The sequence below is a fragment of the Salvelinus fontinalis genome, chromosome 17 (assembly GCF_029448725.1).
Source record: "Salvelinus fontinalis isolate EN_2023a chromosome 17, ASM2944872v1, whole genome shotgun sequence".
Taxonomy (NCBI): Eukaryota; Metazoa; Chordata; class Actinopteri; order Salmoniformes; family Salmonidae; genus Salvelinus; species Salvelinus fontinalis.
This window is the reverse complement of record NC_074681.1, coordinates 17,791,032-17,814,467: the sequence shown is the minus strand read 5'-3', so window position 1 is coordinate 17,814,467 and position 23,436 is coordinate 17,791,032. Positions and strand designations below refer to the sequence as shown.

The window sequence follows — 23,436 nt, the reverse complement described above, 5'->3', positions numbered from 1 at the left end:
AAGTAAACAAAAATAATCCATTGTATTAGTGTTACTTTTGAAAATAAATCATTCTCCACATTGTGTTTTTCAACACAGGGGAATCACTGTCATTCCGCTAGCCTAGGAGTGCTGTGGGTTTTGTAAATGTACATTATCACGTTCAGTGCACCCTGTCAGGTTTGTTCTATTTCCTGGCCATTTTTGGCAGCCCTCCTGAGCTCACAATGTCCATTAGTCACCGGGCGAACAAGCAGAAAAGTATCTTGTATCTTCTGAAATTGTGTGGTAGCTCCAGAACTATCTGTCCTCCTTTATTGACCTTCCATCCCCTGTCTAGAGTGGAGCCAATCAGAACAGACAAGGTGTTTCTATCTCTGCTTCTGAAGAGATTTCAAATACGTTTGACGTTGCTAACTCAACCCACAGTCACATACACCTACACACATGCACACACTCTCTCACACTCTCTCTCACACACCTACACACACACTTTCAAAAGTAATACAAATAAGATTAGTGAGATTGTTTCATTGGAGAGAACATGAAGAAAAGACCACCTGCCAGGCAGGACTCATCTCTTTCAGACACATCCTTTTTTATTAAAATTTACAAAAAAGAAAAGGAAAAATACAACAGAGTAATAAATACACTTTATTCAGCACGCCATCGTGGAATTTTATCAACATCGTGCAGGAGCGATGAAGCCCCACAGGGAGACAAACCTGGGGTTGTCTGGTGAGGTTCAACGTTCACCTTCCACCCTCCAGAACAAACAAAGAGTAGAACCACACACCCCTGAAACACTACATGTAGCTATGTCAGGACCTGCAATTACAATGCACTATATTTTTACTAGGATTTATGGGTCTTGGTAAACAGCTTGATACATCTCCTGACAATCTGACTTTCCTTTCTGACTCTGAATATTTAAAAAAAAATTAACCAGGAATTGTAAGCCCTGGTCCTGGAGTGTCGCTGTGTCTGGAGGCGACTGATTCAACTAATCATGCCTTGATTGGACCAATTTGGTGATTCCTTCCCTTTTCTCCGGAGGTGACAATCAGTACAATCAAGTAGTTTAGTGACAGCACCACTCCAAGCCAAGGCCTCTCCAGATTTAGATCAATCAGCGGAAGCATCACTCTGACTTACATGCTGACTACACCGGCCATGCGCTCCGCGTGTGCCATCATACACATGTTGATTTTGTATATCCCCACCAGATGTGACCATAACACGCATGTTAAAATAACATAAACCAACTGTGCACCAACTATATTAACTTGGGGACAGGTCAAAACAGACATGAGACGGTCATGGACATTAAGCTAGATAGCAGTTTTGTCCTGGGAGATGAACATGGGGTTGTTATGTTTACCTGATCATGCATATGGTCCCCATTTTAGCTGGTTCTTTGTCGAATGTTGACCCAGATCATACAAAAAAAAGCTCAAAAATCATGTGTTTCTCTACAACGACGATTAATCCACAGATAAAAAGGGAAACCTAGATAGTTATATCTAGTTATATTTGATTAATATCTTTCAATAAACCACGTGAGTTTGTGTCATCCTGATATTCAATAACGATGGTACTTGCAGCGCGTGTAGCAAGTTCTATTTTAGCGCTTGGCTACGCAGACGCCCATTCACATGCTCGAGCGGTGTGGGGAAAAGATTGAATAACATGTATGTGTACATTTATTTTGGCGAGGCGTGAACTACATAGCATACTGCACAGCGTATGAAGGTGTTTTACAGGTGTGTGGTTATTCCCTGAGTGGGTTTTGACTCAGGTGGAGGCTGCTGAGAGGACAGCTCATAATAATGGCTGGAATGGAGTGAATGGAATGGTATCAAACACATGAAAACCCCAGAAATATGTGTTTGGTTCCATTCGCTCCATTCCGGACAATATTATGAGCAGTCCTCCCCTCAGCAGCCTCTTCCTCCCATCCTTGAATTAATTATCACTGATCTGACACAATTTCAAAAGGTGAAAGTAAGGGTTCCCTTTCAAAGCCTTGACTAATCAGAGATCACGCTTAGGAATGGACGACAATACGAAAAAGTATGAAAAATGTATGCACTAATTACTGTAGGTCGCTCTGGATAAGAGCCTCTGCTAAATGTCTAATATGTCAATGTAAATGAAGGTAGGGTGTATTTTTTTTAGTATTCCAACAGGACCTCACACAGTGTGAATGGGGTCAGGGTTGTAGAGATTGTGGCTCAGGTATGAGGAAGTGAGTGTGGTCTCTATGGTGATTGTGTAGACTTTCTCTTTTCACCAGGGGGTTTGTCACAACCTGAGCCAATGTTAAGTTAACAGTGCAAAACTTTTGGAGATGGTACATAAAGTACAAGCTGACAGCAGTCTCTGTGGGCTGCTTTGTGTCCCCGTAAAATGTTCCACATTCATTTCTGGGGTGAGCAATAGCTATATATATATTCTTTGTGAGCAATAGCTATAAATATATTCTTTGGGGTCATTTCCATTACAACTCCAGTCAATTCAGGGATTGTGACAATTGAATTGGAGAATAGAACACTGCATAGGAGAGTTTTCATGGTCCAGTTCAATGGTGTTCCATTGAAATGCAATTCATCTAAATGCTGGTCTACCGCTGAAATGCTGGCTTGGAAATCTACCTCACATAACCTTGCATGCAAGGCTTTTAGGTTGTAGTCAGATGCATGGCTGTAGAGGACAACTAGTGAGCATGTTCTGTAGGCTACAACACTTTTTGCCAGGTTAAAGACAGAGCACTAATGTATTTGATTTAATACTTGGCTTTTCCATGAGAACCTGGGTTTAGCACACAACTCTATAGAGTGGTCTGCCCTAATGTAAAATACATGGTGCTGTCCAGTTAAGGTCAGGTCAAGTCCGTTCTAAAATGAATCCAGGTCAGGTCTAGTCTCAAAAGTGCTCCGTTTGAACGTGACAGTTTTTTTTACACGTATTTTTTTTACACAAGTATCTTCTCTTTTAACAATTGTATTCTGTGATATTTACAAATGCATATACATACAGTAGAACATTAGTTATTTCCCATAGACACCAACTTTATTATTTGACATTATTCATAGTCTAGTATTGAACGTCACACAGTATAAAAGTGCATTCCAGCTGAAAACCAGCTCATCCTCATCCAGACCTCACTACCCCAGTCACTACCGCAGTCACTACCGCAGTCACTACCGCAGTCACTACCGCAGTCACTACCGCAGTCACTACCACAATCACAACCCCAGTCACTACCCCAGTCATTTCTGTTCACTGGGTCTGCTGGTTTCCATTCTGACACAACTCTTCACTGATAAATGGAAGTTATGGATTGGACAGTTAAACATCTTCAGAGTGTGAATTGGTTGGCGTTTGGTTAAGATTGTGCTAAAATCATGCAGACTTGGTCCTCAAGAAATGTTGATTTAATAGGGCGAGGTTTTGCATAAAACATTTACAAATGTCTCTCCTCTCCTCCCTACATACAGACTTAGAAGAGATTTATTTTCATCACTTTATACGCAGAATCAATACATCTTGTAATACTTTTGATTTAGTTTCATTTAACCTTTATTTAACTAGGCAAGTCAGTTAAGAACAAATTCTTATTTTCAATGACGGCCTACCAGGGAACAGTGGGTTAACTGCCCTGTTCATGGGCAGAACAACAGATATTCACCTTGTCACTTCGGGGATTCGATCTAGGAACCTTTCGGTTACTGGCCCAACGCTCTCACTAGGCCCCAATAGTGATTTACTATACAATGAATGCCTGATAACACGAGTGAGTATAACACTGTGTGTGCGTGTGTGCGTGTGTGTGTGTGTGTGTGTGTGTGTGTGTGTGTGTGTGTGTGTGTGTGTGTGTGTGTGTGTGTGTGTGTGTGTGTGTGTGTGTGTGTGTGTGTGTGTGTGTGTGTGTAAACAACATAACTCTCAGCTAAGCCAGGGAAAATCATATCCCTAAATCATTTACATTTTTCACAATGTCTATTTTCCAGTGATGTGTTAGAGAGAAAATAATATTTTTAAAGGTTTTAAATTATTCATAGTTTTCAGTAGTGAGTTGAATTATTAACTTTTCTGCCTCTGCAGTTCAAATAAATGCAACAGTTTCTGTACACTCAGTTTCTCTCTCCCTCTCGATCTCTTTCCCCTCTCTATTTCCTCTCCATCTCTGTCTTGTTCATATTATATCACTTCTGTGTGGTACCCTAGTTGAATGTATTGTCTTGCTTGAAGTTCTTTCTTGGATGTTTAGGTTGTTTTTCTTTGTCCAGACCAATTAACAAATTGTTGCTGCTCAGTGGAGAAACACCATGCGCATTGCCTCAGTACCTTTCAACACTTATTGCTTTAAATTACATCAATCACTCCCTACTCCCCCATGCCCTCCCCTTCCCACCCATGCCCTCACCTTCCCTGGGCTCATTTTTCTCTGTCTCATTTTATTACTCTCCCTCTTCATCTCTCTCTCCTTTGACTTCTCCTCCCATTACTCTAGCTCTGCTTGCCTTTTACCCCTCCTTCATTCTCTCTCCTTTTCCTTCTCCCTCTCAGTCTTTCTTCTCATCTCCAGAGCGCTCCTCTTTCTCCCCCTCCTCTTTTGCATCCTCTTTTTTGTTGTTCCTTACCTCCTTCTCCTCCACTTGATCTTTCTCCCTATCTTGGAACAGCTTGGCTAGTTCCTGAAACTGCGGACCCCACTCCTCCAGTCCTCCTCCCCACTCCTCCTTCTCTGCATCCTTCTCTCCCTCACTCTCCAGTGAGCTGAGGGAGCCTGCACGTGACCCTGTACCCTCCAGCCCGTACACCTGCACTGAATCATAGGGCGGCTGTGAAGGGTCAAAGGTGACCTGAGCCAGACGCAGGCGGAGGAACTCACCCACCCTGAGGGCCAAGGAGTGACCACCTGGTACTGGACACCCTCTCCTCGCCTCCATCCCTTGGACCCACCCTGCCCCGTACCCCATGATGCCCCCGTATGTGCCCATTGCCTGACCTGGGAAGGGCAGCATCTGAGGAGTCATATCCCTCCTTCCCAAAACGTATGCCCCAATACCCACCCTGTCCCGCCAGTCAGCCATGAACCCTTCTGGGTACATCCCCCCGCAAGAAGTCCCGGTCAGAGATATCCCTCCACCCTCCCTATCCGGCCTGGCCACCACAAAGTTGCTTCCCATCTCTAGCCCTCCCCTCCCCAGGCTCCCGGGGTAATCATGCCTCTGTCCCGCTGCCTCCCCCTGCAGGATGCTGGCGTAGTTGCGGGCGGCTGACTGCTGAGACTGGCCGTCTGGGCAGTTGGTTCCAGGCCCTCCACCACCACATCCACCACCAGAGGATTCTGGTTCAGCTGAACCAGAGCCGGTGCGTTTGGGGGACAGGCCGGCGCGGAAGGCCCTGCGACCCGCCATGGGCAGGGTGGCTGAATCACACACCCAGGCGCCACCGTGACTCTGGCCAGCCATGGAGCCGGAACGGGTCAGGACCAGCGTGTGCTCCCTCTCTCGGGAGAGGGTCTCAGACTGGACCTGCAGGGGACGGGGAGAAGGAGGAGGGTCAGTCCGGGACAGGGACAGGGCAGTGGAATGAGGAGGAGATAGAGGGTCAGTCTGGGACAGGGACAGGGAACGGTGCTGTTAAGTGGATGTAGAATATAAAGGATAACAAGAGGTGATGTTGAGGTTGAGAGAATTGTAAAAGGAGCGAATGGAGAGATGAATCGGGGAAACAATTAAAGCAGAAAGCCGGAGAGTAAATAAAAGTGCAAATGTAAGAAACGGGGAGAGAAAGGAGACAACGAGAAGGAAGAAAGCAAAAGACAGAGAGACAGGATGAGAATAGACAGACACACAATGAACAAGCAAGATAGAGAGAGTGAAAGACAAACAGAGTTTAGAAGGGAAGAGAAGCAGGTTAATAACTACAACGAGCTAACACTGTGACAGAGAGGGGGATGAAGAGGGAGGAGGAAATCAACAGACAAAACGTTACAAATGAAAGAGACAGAAATCTTCCAAAAGCAAAACATAAAAAATAATACATATTCACTATTGTCTGCTCTCAGTAATCAGCAGTGTTAAAATCACTTCAAATGATAACACATTGGTTCGTTCATTCATTCACTTATTGTCATATACGGTGTCGATCTCTTACCCAGTCCACCGAGTCCTGACTGTGGTTCTGCTGCTCACTACTGTTCTCTGTACAGTTGCTCATAGCTCCTCCCCCTCCACCCCTCTCCTGGCTGTTATTGGTCCGTGGCGTCCCTCCATCTGAGGTGCTAACCCCGCTCTGTGGGCCTGTTCCGTCTCTACTCTCTCTGCTGCTCATTTCAGCTGGCCCTACGTACACGGCCCCTGGCTCCAGGGCCCCCACCATGGCCCCCTGATTCTGGATGACCAGAGAGTGGTCTGGGTGGCCCCCAGGGAAGCGGTAGGCCAGCTCAGCCAAGCCCGGCTCAAACTGGCCCCCTGGAGTACGTCGGAGAACTGGCAGGGTGTGGCTGCTGTAGCAGAGGCGGCCGTACAGGGGCCCTCCAGGGCCGGAGTAGGCCGGGTCCAGGGCTGGGTTCTGGGCCCAGTTGTATGCACGGGCCTTGTCCTGGACGTGCTGGGAGTAGCGTCTGGGGGACAGAATATAGGGTGTGACAAGGCTAGACAACATGTTATAGCAGCTTTACATAGGAGCACCCACCAATGAGGGATTGCACAGTATAGACAGATAATCTCACTCAGCACTCTGGATAATGTTGTAGGGGAAGTAGGTGATGCCCAACAAAGTGTCTAATAAAGTGTAATAGTTTTCCTCTTTATTTATTTTTAGCTAAGAGGCTGATTAGGGCAAGGAGTTTTGAGGCAATCAATGACCTAAGTGGATCAATACAGTCTTAGAAAACACTTGAGGACTGGAGTTTTGTTTGGGTGCGTTTTTGCACAGCATAGCTTTCAATTAACACACACACACACAAACACACTGCACCCACACCACACACACTCACATGTTCCTGCTGTCCAGAGTGCGGTATCCCCTGCGTGAGCTGTGGGGGGCGCTCTGGAGCGCTGCGATGTCAAAGGCGGCCGTGTCGGCCTCGCCTCCTCCCTCGTCATCGTAGGTGATGATGTTCTCCCTAACATCGTCCTCCTCCAGGGGAGACAGAGAGTCCCGCTTCTGACGTCGCAGGGACAGGGACAAGGCACTGACTGCTGGAGGGAGGAGAGACGGAGGGAGGGAGTCAGAGAACGAGAGAGAGAGAGAGAGAGAGAGAGCGAGAGAGAGAGAGAGACAGAGAGAGAGAGAGAGAGTGCTGGTATATCATATGTCTGTCCTGCATGCTAAAGTCTGTAATTGACATTGAGCCATAGCCAGATAGTCATATAGACATGCATTGTGTACTGGACTAGACCAGTCACATTGGTAATAAAGTGTGCCATCCCCAGTCAAATGCCAATGTAATGTTAGTTGGGTTTGTGTTTCCCAGTAAAATTACTAATCAACTAATCATCAAGTCTTGAATCACGTGTGATAGTGTTGGGTTGTAATGAAAGCTTGCAGAACCTGTGGATCTGGTTCTCTGAGACCAGGATTGAGTAACACTGTTGTACAGTATATTTACCCAGCAGAGTGGCGACACAGGCCAAGATGGCCAGCAGGGCGGCAGTGCTGAGCCCAGGGGAGGGGGAGGTAGACTGCTGTGGGACACACACCGTCTCTCTCTCCCACTCCCAGTCTCCCTCCGTCTGCCTCTCCTGTCTCTCCTTCTCCCCAGCCCGGGCCCCTCCTCTCAGGCAGGGGCAGATGGACACAGTGACCGTCCCGGTGGAGGTCAGGCCAGACGTCCCATCCCTTAACACCAGGGGAATGTGTAGCGTGAGGGAGGAGGAGGAGGAGTGGGAGAGGGGCTGCAGTGGCGACAGGAGCAACAGGGTGGCACTGGGGCCTGGAGGAAGAGCAAGAGAGGGAAAAACACAACATGAGAAAAAAAACAGCAAGAAACGCAATTTAATTGAATGAAATCTCTACCATTTAATGTTATTCTCATAGCTTCCCACAGCTTCCCTCAGAGGATGTGTCAGAGTCCATTGGGAAAATATGGATTTCCAGTAGAGGAAAAGGTAAACAACAGGGAAAATACAAAGGGGAGAGAGAGGAGAGAGAAGTAGGGGGAAAGAATGAGACAGACAGAGAATGGGAGGAGAGAGAGGTAGGGGGAAAGAGGTAGAGACAAAGAGCGAGGAGGGGAGAGAGAGACATACAGAGAATGGGAGGAGAGAGAGGTAGGGGGAGAGAGTGAGACAGACAGAGAATGGGAGGAGAGAGAGGTAGGGGGAAAGAGGTAGAGACAGAGAGCGAGGAGGGGAGAGAGAGACATACAGAGAATGGGAGAAGAGAGAGGTAGGGGGAAAGAGGTAGAGACAGAGAGCGAGGAGGGGAGAGAGAGACATACAGATAATGGGAGAAGAGAGAGGTAGGGGGAGAGAGTGAGACAGACAGAGAAGGGGAGGAGTGAGAGGTAGGGGAGAGAGTGAGACAGACAGAGAAGGTGAGGAGAGAGAGGCAGGGGGAGAGAGTGAGACAGACATAGAAGGGGAGGAGTGAGAGGTAGGGGAGAGAGTGAGACAGACAGAGAAGGGGAGGAAAGAGAGGTAGGGGGAGAGAGTGAGACAGACAGAGAGAGGAGGGGGTAGAGGGAGAGAGTGAGAGAGAGGGAAGGGGAGAAGAGAGAGGTATGGGGAGAGAGGTAGAGGGAGAGAGAGAAGGGGAGGAGAGAGAGGTAGGGAGAGAGAGATAAAGACAGAGAGAGAGAGAGGGGAGAAGGTAGAGGGAGAGAGCGAGACAGAGAGAGGGGGAACGTGACAGGAAGTGTGTGGGAGAGAGTGAAACATAAAGAAAGAAAGAGAGAGACTATACCTCCACTGTCCCTAATGCTGAAGTTGAGGGCGAAGCTGGACTCTGGAGGGATGTTGAAATATACAGCACTGTCATTCCCTCCCTCATCTCGATCAATGGCACGCAACACCTGCACCACCTGAAAAGAAGAGAGAGTGAGAGACCAGACACAGAAAAGGAGGTGTGAAGGGAGGATTGGGGAGGAAGGAGGAGAGGAGTGAGAGAGGAGGAGGGGGAATGATTGGGAGGGTGAAGGAAGGTTGGGGGGGAGAGAGACAAGGAGAGAGAAAATAGTAAGATAGCATTGGAGAGGTAAACAAGATAGGAGGGGGAGGGAATAGAGAAGATAATAGAGATATAGAAAGAGTATTTTGTAACAACGCATGACTTTAACTACCGTTCACATCCCTGTGTGCCCTCAGCATTTACCTCGAAACAAACAAATAGGCTCTGCTAGATAAAACCTCTCAAATCAAGGAAGTAATTATATCTAACCTTAACTGTGAAGGGAATTCCTGGGTTGGCTTTCAGTATATAATCTATGAAGATTGGGTTCCGACTGTAGAGAAGAATTTAGGAAATAAATCCTAATATTCTATCTAGTGAATATTATCTCAGCTTAAACCCCTAGGACTCTCTTAAACACTGCCTGTGGCGAAAAGGCAATACAACACCTCTTTAATGGCCTTTAGAGTGCAGTGATTCAGACCTAGAATAAGATGTTAGGACGTTTCTGAGTTATGCAGTCGCTAGGGCTTTCACTTTGAAAGGGTTTTTAAATTATAACACTTTATTATTTTGTGTGCTACAATGTCCTTATTAAAACATGTATTCTTTTCAGATGCATTATACATCAATTGGCTGATGGGTTTCTTCCCTGCAAGACGGTTGCTGAGACAGAAAAACAAAGACACGTGAACACAAAAGAGGGCATGAAGCTGGACACAGATAGAACAAACTGATAGACAAAGACAACATGTTAATAGAAAGAGACAACATGGAAACATGATAAAAGCAAAGGAGGAACGGAAGTGTGGATAAAATGATAGACGGAGTTTTCACATACTGTAAGCACACACCACACCACACCACACACACATACATACACACCCACTCTGACCTGTCCAGTGGCTGATGAGTCACACATGGCTGCTGTGTACTGTCTGTCCAGCTCGGGCGCATTGTCATTCAGGTCCAGCGTCTCTATGGCAACCACCACTCTGGACACCTGGCTGGGGTTGTCTGGGGGAGAGGAACCAGGAACAGCTGTGTCTCAACAGAGAGCATTCCAAGACCGCGGAGTGGCCAACACATCTCAACTCTGCTGCTCAATCCACTAGTGTGTCCTCGTGATCTAGCTTGGCTTCACTGGCTTCCCCAGTGATTTCTGGCAGGGCTTCCCCAGTGATTTTACCGACGCACCGCTATTGGCTACCACTGTGTTATGCTAATAGGTAAGACATTAAGGGGTTAATTTAGGATTCTTTAGCTGGTGGAAATGTATGTAAAATGTTTCCTTTTCTGTGACCACTCAATATAAAATGTCATGTGTTTAATTAGGATCTGCTGTTTACCATCCTAAGGTGGTGGCACTTAATTTGATTGCTCCCAATTTCACAGATGGTACTAATACTGCCATAAGCACTGCTGCTGTCAGCATGGTTAAAGCAGCGTTACTACTGTCAGCATGGTGAAAGCAGCGTTACTACTGTCAGCATGGTTAAAGCAGCGTTATTACTGTCAGCATGGTTAAAGCAGCGTTATTACTGTCAGCATGGTTAAAGCAGTGTTACTACTGTCAGCATGGTTAAAGCAGCGTTACTACTGTCAGCATGGTTAAAGCAGCGTTATTACTGTCAGCATGGTTAAAGCAGTGTTACTACTGTCAGCATGGTTAAAGCAGTGTTACTACTGTCAGCATGGTTAAAGCAGTGTTACTACTGTCAGCATGGTTAAAGCAGCGTTACTACTGTCAGCATGGTTAAAGCAGTGTTACTACTGTCAGCATGGTTAAAGCAGTGTTACTACTGTCAGCATGGTTAAAGCAGCGTTACTACTGTCAGCATGGTTAAAGCAGCGTTACTACTGTCAGCATGGTTAAAGCAGCGTTACTACTGTCAGCATGGTTAAAGCAGCGTTACTACTGTCAGCATGGTTAAAGCAGTGTTACTACTGTCAGCATGGTTAAAGCAGTGCTACTACTGTCAGCATGGTTAAATCAGCGTTACTACTGTCAGCATGGTTAAAGCAGTGCTATTACTGTCAGCATGGTTAAAGCAGTGTTACTACTGTCCACATTGTTAAAGCAGCGTTACTACTGTCAGCATGGTTAAAGCAGTGTTACTACTGTCAGCATGGTTAAAGCAGTGCTACTACTGTCAGCATGGTTAAAGCAGCGTTACTACTGTCAGCATGGTTAAAGCAGCGTTACTACTGTCAGCATGGTTAAAGCAGTGCTATTACTGTCAGCATGGTTAAAGCAGTGCTACTACTGTCAGAATGGTTAAAGCAGTGCTACTACTGTCAGCATGGTTAAAGGAGCGTTATTACTGTCAGCATGGTTAAAGCAGTGCTATTACTGTCAGCATGGTTAAAGCAGTGTTACTACTGTCAGCATGGTTAAAGCAGTGTTACTACTGTCAGCATGGTTAAAGCAGTGCTACTACTGTCAGCATGGTTAAAGCAGTGCTACTACTGTCAGCATGGTTAAAGCAGTGCTACTACTGTCAGCATGGTTAAAGCAGCGTTACTACTGTCAGCATGGTTAAAGCAGTGTTACTACTGTCAGCATGGTTAAAGCAGTGTTACTACTGTCAGCATGGTTAAAGCAGTGTTACTACTGTCAGCATGGTTAAAGCAGCGTTATTACTGTCAGCATGGTTAAAGCAGTGTTACTACTGTCAGCATGGTTAAAGCAGTGTTACTACTGTCAGCATGGTTAAAGCAGTGTTACTACTGTCAGCATGGTTAAAGCAGTGCTACTACTGTCAGCATGGTTAAAGCAGTGCTACTACTGTCAGCATGGTTGAAGCAGTGTTACTACTGTCAGCATGGTTAAAGCAGTGCTACTACTGCTGGTCCTGTAGAACATATAGAAGCCATCAAGACATAAAGTAAAGCTGCTTTGTGGAGTGTATTGTACTTCAACTCTCTACAGCTTTTCATGCTTTGGCGGAGAGTGAATGTGCAATGACTGGAATATGTGATCATGTGACCGGAATAGAAAAACGAAGGGCCTGAGTAGGGTTGCAAAATTCCTGGAACTTTCAATAATGTCCTGGTTTTCCAGAAATCCTGGTTGAAGGATTACGGATTTTCTGCTTATTCCCTCCTGATTCCGTCTTTCTGGGAATCTTTTAACCGGGATTTCGGGAAAAAAATGCCAATTTATTGAAAGTTCTAGGAATTTTGCAATTCTAGGCCCGAGTCATATGCTATAACTAGTCCAGAGTTATTCCTGGTAAGGTCAAAACGCCTAGCTCTAAATTATGACATAGTTGTGCCCTCTGACCTCTCTGCATGGCGATGACGGTGATGTTGTGCCACTGCTCACGCTCACGGTCCAGCTCCATTACCGTAGTGATGAGGCCGCTGTCTGCGGTGATACGAAACAGAGCCTCCTGGTCTGACTGGGGATCAATAGAGAATCTGGGAGAGATGGAGAACGGGAGGAGGGAGAGAAAGAGGAGAGTGGGGGAGGGATAGGGGAAGAAGAGGCGGCGGGGGAGAGGGAGAGAGAGAAAGGGGTGGAGGAATGGGAGAGAGGGACAGAAGGGACAGAGTGAGACCAAGATAGAGATTGAAAGCAGGAGAGGGGGAGAGGGAGAGAGAAAGATAAGGATGAGAGGATATAAATGGCCAGGGAATTAATATCACAGATTATCGTTGTCGATACGAGCTCACTTGAAGTAGAGCTGATTTATTGAAATATCTCAATGAACGTTGTAACTACCCTTCCACCACACATTGCCCTTTTCCTCCTCTCTATCGCTCTGTGAAAACAGGGCCAGCACTCACTAGATCTTTTTTTCTTAAGAGAACATATAATGATAATTTTGCCTTGAACCTTCCTTAGTGTGTGTGTGTAACAGTATAACTTTACGGCGTCCCCTCGCCCCGACACGGGCGCGAACCAGGGACCCTCTGCACACATCAACAACGGTCGCCCACAAAGCATCGTTACCCATCGCTCCACAAAGGCCGCGGCTCTTGCAGAGCAAGGGGCAACCCTACTTAATGTCTCAGAGCAAGTGACGTAACTGATTGAAATGCTACTAGCGCGCACCCGCTAACTAGCTAGTCATTTCACATCCGTTACACTCACCCCCCTTTCAACCTCCTCCTTTTCCGCAGCAACCAGTGATCCGGGTCAACAGCATCAATGTAACAGATGTAACTTTACGTCGTCCCCTCGCCCCGACACGGGCGCGAACCAGGGACCCTCTGCACACATCAACAACGGTCGCCCACGAAGCATCGCTACCCATCGCTCCACAAAGGCCGCGGCTCTTGCAGAGCAAGGGGCAACCCTACTTAATGTCTCAGAGCAAGTGACGTAACTGATTGAAATGCTACTAGCGCGCACCCGCTAACTAGCTAGCCATTTCACATCCGTTACATGTGTATGTGTGAGAGAGAGAGAGAGAGAGAGAGAGAGAGAGAGAGAGAGAGAGAGAGAGATTGTTTATGATCCAGTCCAGTCCAGCACCTGATGTTGTTGGTGAGTCCAGTATCAGGGTCCACAGCACTAACCCGTCCCACTGTGCAGGCGGGAGGGCAGTTCTCGGACACGTCCATCCGGTAGTGCACCCTGGAGAAACGAGGCGGCTCGTCAGCGTCCAGCACAGCCACCCTGATGGAGGCGCGGTCCTTAAAGGGCCCACGACGCAGGAACCGAGAGTCCACCATGGGGTTCAACACCTCCACGGAGAAGGAGTAGGAGCTACGACTCTCATAGTCTACAGCCTGCAGGGAGAGAGAGAGGTGTTACAGTAGGTGTCTATATGCTGGTTCTGTAGGGGAACATTACCAAGTGGTATTGTATCACGCTTGCTCTTTACAACACCGGGAATGTATTCACGTTCTCGTGTGTGGTCGTGGGTATGGCGTAGAAACATACGCATTTCCATACAAATGCAATAAGCTCACCTTAACAGTGAACATTTCGCGAGGTTCTATATAATTCAGTGGTAGAAACATAAACATTGATCTATTGATCTGGTTAACTATTACATTCACAGATATGTAGTCAGCAGGAAGCTGTGAGGGTTTCATGCTATAGCTCCGGTCTGCTCTGAGTCTGGCGTCTACTGAGAAGTTATGAACACTATAAGTGCTAGCTGAGGTGTATGTCTGCCTGTCTGTCGGTCTATCTGTCTGCCTGGCTCTATCTATCTGCCTGTTTGTCGGTCTATCTGTCTGCCTGGCTCTCTATCTGTCTGCCTGTCTGTCGGTCTATCGGTCTGCCTGTCTATCGGTCTATCTGTCTGCCGGACTCTCTATCTGTCTGCCTGGCTCTCTATCTGTCTGCCTGTCTGTCGGTCTATCTGTCTGCCTGGCTCTCTATCTGTCTGCCTGGCTCTCTTTCTCTCTCTATCTCTCTCCCTCTCTCTCTGTTTGTCTGGTGTCTGCCTGCCTGCCTGCCTGCCTGCCTGCCTGCCTGCTTGTCTCCTGGTTGTGGTTTCTCTCCACAGCAGGGTTCCTCTAGTCTGAAGGAATGAGTCTGTCTCTGATCAAATCAGGACAGATGATTGCTAGTGAGCTCTGCCTTGATTACATACTGGAGAGCAACACGGCTGGGTCTGGTTCCAAACAGCTTTCTGAGGTTTTCCTACATGACATGGGCTTCCTGAGCCGAATATTGGATGAAGGCAGTATGATTGGCAGAAAGATGCAGGCTGGACTGGGGATAAATAGACTGGTTAGGTATGAGCAATATTCAAAGCAGAAACTAACTTTGAAGGTCCCTCATGGAGGAAAATATTGATATTTTTCTCCTATTTCTGACCCCCCACTTTTTCATTTTCTCACAGTTGTAAAGAACTGTATTCTCTTAGAATAAATCTGTAATCGTAACAGGGGATAGACTGCAAAAAAATATGTAGTGAGAAAAGGGCAATTGAAGGGCACAGATATTGAAATATAGGCAACACCGGAACATTTCTATGTAGGGAAAAAAGGAAATGTCAGAGAGAGAGAAAGAGGGAGGCAGGAAGGGAGAGGGAGCGAGGAGGTCTATAACAGGATCCCATTAGGGGGAAAGAGAGACAATCTGTCTGAGGAGGAGAGATGTCACTTATACTGTGAGCACACACTCATCACCCCCTCCCTTCCTCTAGCCAGTACTCCATCACCCACTACCTACCTACCTACCTCTCTCTCTCTCTCTCTCTCTCAGGCACTCGATCACCCTCTCCACTCCCCACCTAGTGTTCAGAGGTCCATCTCTGACACCCAGAATACACACTCATCTCTCTCCCTCGCTCACGCTTACAGAAAGCACTTATCACCACCTCCCTTTTTCTTTCTCACTTCCTCTGCTGCTCTCTCTCTCTCTCTCTCTCTCTCTCTCTCTCTGTCTCTCTCTCTCTCTGCTGCTCTCTCTCAACTCAATTCAATTCAATTCAATTCAAGGGGCTTTATTGGCATGGGAAACATGTGTTAACATTGCCAAAGCAAGTGAGGTAGATAACATACAAAAGTGAAATAAACAATAAAAATGAACAGTAAACATTACACATACAGAAGTTTCAAAACAATAAAGACATTACAAATGGCCGATGACCTCAGGCCTTGGATCTTCCAGGCTGATATAGTGAAGGCTTTTTGTTCCATAAAGTGTCCAATGTTGTTGGTCGTGGTTTGGCCTCAGGCCAGTAAGTGTGAGCAGAGCCTGCTGAGCATCTGGTACATGCCGTTGGCTTGGGCGAGTGTAAGAGTGGGGGTTGGGCCTGTTTTCCCGCTCACTACCTGGGCGTATGTGTGACTTCCATGTTGATGCCCTCTTTGCGGGGGTGGGGTGCATGGGGTGGGCAGGAGTGGTATAGGTCTGATCTGAGGGGGCCTAAATGGGGTGTGGGCATGGTTGATGTGGGGGAGTGTTGATTGGTTGGGGTGGGGGTGTGAATGTGTCTGGGGGTGCTGTGGTCTGGATGTAAGTCCTCTTGGCGTGGGTCCTCTATGTGTAGGTCCAGGGGGGGGGTCCTGCAGGTCTTGGAGGGTGTCTCGCTGGTCTGGGTGGGTTGTCTCTTGATCTGTTGCTCCTGTGTGAAGTGTTGGGGCTGCGTTTGAGAGCGATGTCCTTTAGAGTCCGGGCAAAGGTGGGCACTGCTGCCTTGTAGAGGTGGACCTGGTCATAGACGCTGTTCAAGTCCAGGGTGAAGTGGTGGGCCAGGAAAACATTTGGTTTTGAGGCACAGTCACGGGAAATGCTTGCGTTTACCCGCTGTATTGTAGCAGGGTGGAAGTCTTTTCGTGGTAGCAGGGTGGAGATAACCACTTGTGCGTTGGGGAAAGTAGAAGAAGCTTTTTCAATCACTCCCTTCAGTGCTGTGGCCACCCTTTCCTGCTGTGCTCTCAGGTTGTTTGTGCCTGTGTGTATTATTATGTGGATAGGTGAGCCTAGTTTGTCCTCAGACAGAAGGTCTAGGGCGCACTGGGTGTTTGGACACCAGAGTTTAGACACACTGTGTTTGGGAGAAGAAAAAAAATGTCTTCTATATATTTCCCATTTGAGTCCATAAGGAGAACAATCTGTGTCTTGTGTTTGTCCTCAGTGGCTGTGGCGGGGTTGTCAGGAGAGCTATCAGGGTGGCTGACAGGGGGGGTGCTCAGAGGGGGTGAGAGCTGCTGGGCTTGGGGTTTTTCTTTTGTCTGTTCTGCTGTGATGTCAACTCTATGGTCAGGGTCTGGTGTGGACTGTTCTGCTGTGGTGTCGAGACTTTTGTCGGGTGCTGAGGTGGACTGTTCTGCTGGCTTCTCTGTGGGGATGGCCAGCTCTCTAGTGGGTTGTTCTCTGTCGCACGCCGTCCCCCTCAACCTCTCCTCCAGCAGTCTGATCCTCTCCTCTAGTGCTCTGTTCTGCTCCTGCTCCTGCTTCTGCTCTTTCTCCTGTTGAAGTTGTCTCACCACTGTCCAGAGTACAGATATGTCTCTCTCCACCTCCAGCCCTCCGGGTCTGGTTAAGGGGGTGTTGTTGTGCTGGACTGTTGTCTGGGTCTGTGCTGACTGGAGTGTAATCACCTGCTGTTCCAGCTCAACCTGCCTTACCTCCAGCTGGGTAAATTTATCCTTCATTTCAATGAGGAAGAAGTACTCTGTACTGGGAGGTTGACTGTCTGCTGAGGGTTGTTCGGTTATATGATGAAGAGGTCTGGTCTGACCCGCTTGGGGTGGGGGTATCTTTATCAAGGGAGAGCTTCTCCTGCTGGGCTAATTCTTTGATTAGGTGAAAGTCCAGCTGAAACTGTTTGGGGTTGCCCTGTACAATTACTGTTCCAGACTTATAGAGATTAATATCGTGATCGAGTTCAGTGTGTCAAATCGGAGGGTCTGTTGTCCGGGCCTCTGGCAGTCTCTATGGGGGTGCCACAGGGTTCAATTCTTGGACCGACTCTCTTCTCTGTATACATCAATGATGTCGCTCTTGCTGCTGGTGAGTCTCTGATCCACCTCTACGCAGACGACACTATTCTGTATACTTCTGGCCCTTCTTTTGACACTGCGTTAACAACCCTCCAGGCGAGCTTCAATGCCATACAACTCTCCTTCCGTGGCCTCCAATTGCTCTTAAATACAAGTAAAACTAAATGCATGCTCTTCAACCGATCGCTGCCTGCACCTGCCCGCCTGTCCAACATCACTACTCTAGACGGCTTTGACTTAGAATATGTGGACAACTACAAATACCTAGGTGTCTGGTTAGACTGTAAACTCTCCTTCCAGACTCACATCAAACATCTCCAATCCAAAGTTAAATCTAGAATTGGCTTCCTATTCCGCAACAAAGCATCCTTCACTCATGCTGCCAAACATACCCTTGTAAAACTGACCATCCTACCAATCCTCGACTTCGGTGATGTCATTTACAAAATAGCCTCCAATACCCTACTCAATAAATTGGATGCAGTCTATCACAGTGCCATCCGTTTTGTCACCAAAGCCCCTTACACTACCCACCACTGCGACCTGTACACTCTCGTTGGCTGCCCCTCGCTTCATACTCGTCGCCAAACCCACTGGCTCCAGGTCATCTACAAGACCCTGCTAGGTAAAGTCCCCCCTTATCTCAGCTCGCTGGTCACCATAGCAGCACCTACCCGTAGCACGCGCTCCAGTAGGTATATCTCTCTGGTCACCCCCAAAACCAATTCTTCCTTTGGCCGCCTCTCCTTCCAGTTCTCTGCTGCCAATGACTGGAACAAACTACAAAAATCTCTGAAACTGGAAACACTTATCTCCCCCACTAGCTTTAAGCACCAGCTGTCAGAGCAGCTCATAGATTACTGCACCTGTACATTGCCCATCTATAATTTAGCCCAAACAACTACCTCTTTACCTACTGTATTCATTTATTTATTTTTGCTCCTTTGCACCCCATTATTTCTATCTCTACTTTGCACTTTCTTCCACTGCAAACCAACCATTCCAGTGTTGTTTTTTTTAACTTGCTATATTGTATTTACTTCGCCACCATGGCCTTTTTATATTTGTATTTATTTTTATATATATTTTGTTTGCCTTCACCTCCCTTATCTCACCTCACTTGCTCACATTGTATATAGACTTATTTTTCACTGTATTATTGACTGTATGTTTGTTCTACTCCATGTGTAACTATGTGTTGTTGTATGTATCGAACTGCTTTGCTTTATCTTGGCCAGGTCGCAATTGTAAATGAGAACGTGTTCTCAATTTGCCTACCTGGTTAAATAAAGGTGAAATAAAAAAATAAATAAAAATATTAGCTGACTCAGAGTCCTCGTTGTCAAGTATCCTGAGTTTCCACCCCTAGTTAACCCCCCCCTCTCTTAACAAAGGGGTAGTGTGCTAATATAGCACTGTGCCATGCCAGGGGAGGTTTGTGTGGAAGATAAGGTTGCTGATGTTCCCATTTTTGTAATAGTCAGCAAAAAGTGTCTCTTGATTTTCCATAAGGAGCTTCATTTTGTGATCTTTTCTTGCCTTATCATTCTTTACATACACAGGGTACTGTATTTTAATTACCTCTGAACAGCGGGAGGCAGCTTCTAAGGCCTCTCCATTTGGTTGGGGTAGACTATTCGACTCTCCTGCCATTGTTGGGTTAATGGGCTTTGACACCTCTCACTTGACACGTAAGTGCTAGTTGAAGCTGTATCAAGCTTGGCAGAATTATGTTACCATTCAGTCCTTATAGAGTAATGTCATGTATTTTTCTTCTTGGCTTTTGGAAATAAAATATAGTTTCAGACTAAACATTACTCACTCAGTTCCAGGTTGGGTGGTGTTCTCAGGAACTGTTGTTTTCCAGAAAATTTGCTGTATAGAATAATTAATCCTTGGTAGATGTGAACCTTCCAGGTGATTCCGTAATTCAGTCCAAAATCAGGTTGTAGGTTTTGAGTTTTGATTTGAAGTGAGGGTTATGTTGTAGAGGGTAGAATCCTGTATGTGTTCTTGACAAAAAATCCAAGTTTATCTAACTCTAAATCTATATTTTATTAAGAAAATGCTGAAAAATGCAGGAGCTCATCTGATCATGACCTCTGCTCTGCTCCATCTCTCTCTCTCTCTGCTGCTCTTTCTCTCTCTCTCTGTCTCTCTCTGCTGCTGTCTCTCTCTCTGCTGCTCTCTCTCTCTCTCTCTCTGCTGCTGCTCTCTCTCTCTCTGTTTCTCTCTGCTGCTCTCTCTCTCTATGTCTCTCTCTGCTGCTCTCTCTCTCTGTCTCTCTCTGCTGCTCTCTCTCTCTCTCTCTCTCTCTCTCTGTTAAGGCTGTCGCTCTCCTCATCCTCAGATGAGGTGAGGAGAGAAGGATCTTCAGACCAAAATGCGGAGTCAGGGAAATAAGCCATCTTTATTTTATAAACGACAAAACTGAATAATGATGGCAACACGAAAAACAAACACTTTCAAAACTTACAAAATAACAAAACGACGTAGAACGGAACCTGAACATAAACTCACATACATAAACGTAAACTCACGAACAGGAACGTTACATCGAAACGTACGAACAGCCAAACAGCCCCGATAGTGAATAACATCGAACACAACGAAGACATCACAGGAGACATTCACCCACAAACAAACAGTGAGAATGCCCTACCTAAATATGACTCTTGATTAGAGGAAAACGCAAACCACCTGCCTCTAATCAAGAGCCATACCAGGCAAACCAAAACGAACATAGAAACAGATAACATAGACTGCCCACCCAAAACACATGCCCTGACCATAAACACATAAAAACAACATAAAACAGGTCAGGACTGTTACAGTACCCCCCCCTCAAGATGCGCACGCCGGGCGCACCAGCACAAAGTCCAGGGGAGGGTCCGGGTGGGCAGTTGACCACGGTGGTGGTTCCGGCTCAGGACGCTGTCCCCATACCACCATAGTCACTCCCCTCTTCTGTCTACCCCTTCTACTGTCCACCCTAACACTACCCTCCCCTAAATAAACGGCCAGCACCGGAACAAGGGGCAGCACCTGGACAATGGGCAGCACCGGGACAAGGGGTAGCACCGGGACAAGGGGCAGCACCGGAACAAGGGGCAGCACCAGGATAAGGACCAGCACCGGAATAAGGGACAGCACCGGAACAAGGGGCAGCACCTGGACAATGGGCAGCACCGGGACAAGGGGTAGCACCGGGACAAGGGGCAGCACCGGAACAAGGGGCAGCACCAGGATAAGGACCAGCACCGGAATAAGGGACAGCACCGGGACAAGGGGCAGCACCGGGACAAGGGGCAACACCGGGACAAGGGGCAGATCCCGGCTGAAGGACTCTGGCAGGTCCTGTTTGGACGGCTCCGGCAGGTCCTGGCTGGACGGCTCTGGCAGGTCCATGCAGGCTGACGGCTCTCGACACTCATGGCAGACTGACGGCTCTCTACGCTCATGGCAGGCTGACGGCTCTTGACGCTCGTGGCAGGCTGACGGCTCTCGACGCTCATGGCAGGCTGACGGCTCTCGACGCTCATGGCAGGCTGACGGCTCTCGACGCTCATGGCTCTCTGACGGCTCTGGCTGCTCATGGCTCTCTGACGGCTCTGGCTGCTCATGGCTCTCTGACGGCTCTGGCTGCTCATGGCTCGCTGGCGGCTCTGGCAGATCCTGTCTGGTTGGCGGCTCTGGCAGATCCTGTCTGGTTGGCGGCTCTGGCAGATCCTGTCTGGTTGGCGGCTCTGGCAGATCCTGTCTGGTTGGCGGCTCTGGCAGATCCTGTCTGGCTGACGGCTCTAGCGGCTCCTGTCTGGCTGACGGCTCTAGCGGCTCATGGCAGACGGGCGGCTTTGCAGGCTCATGGCAGACGGGCGGCTTTGCAGGCTCCTGGCAGACGGATGGCTCAGACGGCGCTGGGGAGACGGATGGCTCAGATGGCGCTGAGGAGACGGATGGCTCAGATGGCGCTGGGGAGACGGATGGCTCAGATGGCGCTGGGGAGACGGATGGCTCTGGCCGGATAAGGCGCACTGTAGACCTGGTGCGTGGTGCCGGAACTGGAGGCACCGGGCTAAGGACACGCACCTTCATACTAGTGCGGGGAGCAGGGACAGGGCACACTGAACTCTCAAAGCGTACTCTATACCTGGTGCGTGGTACCGGCACTGGTGGCACCTGGCTGAGGGCACGCACCTCAGGACTAGTACGGGGAGAAGTGACAGTGTGTACAGGACTTAGGAGACGCACAGGTGGCTTAGTGCGTGGGGCCGGAACTGGAGGCACCGAACTGGATACACGCACTATAGGGAGAGTGCGTGGAGGAGGAACAGGGCTCTGGAAATGCACTGGTAGTCTAGTGCGTAGTGTAGGCACTGTAGGTACTAGGCTGGGGCGGGGAGGTGGCGCCGGAAATACCGGACCGTGCAGGCGTACTGGCTCTCTTGAGCATTGAGCCTGCCCAACCTTACCTGGTTGAATGCTCCCGGTCGCCCGCCCAGTGCGGGGAGGTGGAATAACCCGCACCGGGCTGTGTAGGCGAACCGGGGAAACCATGCGTAAGGCAGGTGCCATGTATGCCGGCCCGAGGAGAAGCACTGGAGACCAGACGCGTTGAGCCGGCCTCATGACACCTGGCTCAATGCCCAATCTAGCCCTACCAGTGCGGGGAGGTGGAATAACCCGCACCAGGCTATGCACACGTACAGGAGACACCGTGCGCTCTACTGCGTAACACGGTGTCTGCCCGTACTCCCGCTCTCCACGGTTAGCCTGGGAAGTGGGCGCAGGTCTCCTACCTGCCCTTGGCCCACTACCCTTTAGCCCCCCCCCCCCAAGAAATTTTTGGGAGTTACTCACGGGCTTTTCGGGCTTCCGTGCAAGACGTGTCCCCTCATAATTCCGGTTTCGAGCTTGATTCTCCGGCTTCCATCCACGTCTCCTAGCTGCCTCCTTAAACCACCGCTCCTGGGCTGTGGCTGCCTCACTCTTCTCACGAGAGCAGCGATATTCTCCAGTTTGCGCCCAGGGTCCTCTACCGTCCAGGATCTCCTCCCAAGTCCAGAAGTTCCTGTTGCTCCGTCGAGCATTCCCATACCGCTTGGTCACATTTTGTTGGTGGGTGATTCTGTTAAGGCTGACGCTCTCCTCATCCTCGGATGAGGTGAGGAGAGAAGGATCTTCAGACCAAAATGCGGAGTCAGGGAAATAAGCCATCTTTATTTTATAAACGACAAAACTGAATAATGATGGCAACACGAAAAACAAACACTTTCAAAACTTACAAAATAACAAAACGACGTAGAACGGAACCTGAACATAAACTCACATACATAAACGTAAACTCACGAACAGGAACGTTACATCGAAACGTACGAACAGCCAAACAGCCCCGATAGTGAATAACATCGAACACAACGAAGACATCACAGGAGACATTCACCCACAAACAAACAGTGAGAATGCCCTACCTAAATATGACTCTTGATTAGAGGAAAACGCAAACCACCTGCCTCTAATCAAGAGCCATACCAGGCAAACCAAAACGAACATAGAAACAGATAACATAGACTGCCCACCCAAAACACATGCCCTGACCATAAACACATAAAAACAACATAAAACAGGTCAGGACTGTTACACTCTCCATCTCTCAGTACAACCGTCTCTTGTCTTGCCCTACACTCACACTCTTTTTTTGAAATTTGAATTATTTATCTGTAACGATTGCCTTTTGCTTCGGTCTAAGTATGAAATTAATTAACTAAACAGTAAGGTACAATAGTCAAATGGTCATAATTAACTCATCATGCATCAACTATGGTTCATGTGCATGTGTGTGGGTGTGTGTGTGTTCATGTCCACTGTGATCAGTGAAGCGTTAAATGATCTAAATCGGACTCCTTTGCAACC

The 23,436-nt window shown here is 47.9% G+C and overlaps 1 protein-coding gene across 5 annotated transcripts in view; it reads right to left on the bottom strand.

The window, feature by feature from the left end:
- Positions 1 to 560: 560 nt before the first annotated feature.
- LOC129813876 (uncharacterized) overlaps positions 561 to 23,436 on the bottom strand; it is a 224,808-nt gene continuing 201,932 nt past the window's right edge. For 3 of the 5 annotated variants that reach the window (XM_055866465.1, XM_055866466.1, XM_055866467.1), the window contains 8 exons: positions 13,589 to 13,845; positions 12,392 to 12,528; positions 10,001 to 10,122; positions 8,902 to 9,019; positions 7,607 to 7,930; positions 6,992 to 7,196; positions 6,148 to 6,616; positions 561 to 5,522 (listed from right to left, as the gene is read on the bottom strand). In XM_055866465.1, the coding sequence (XP_055722440.1) occupies positions 4,548 to 5,522; positions 6,148 to 6,616; positions 6,992 to 7,196; positions 7,607 to 7,930; positions 8,902 to 9,019; positions 10,001 to 10,122; positions 12,392 to 12,528; positions 13,589 to 13,845 (2,607 nt within the window). In that variant the 3' untranslated portion in view covers positions 561 to 4,547. The other 2 variants (XM_055866468.1, XM_055866470.1) reach the window with 2 other exon arrangements.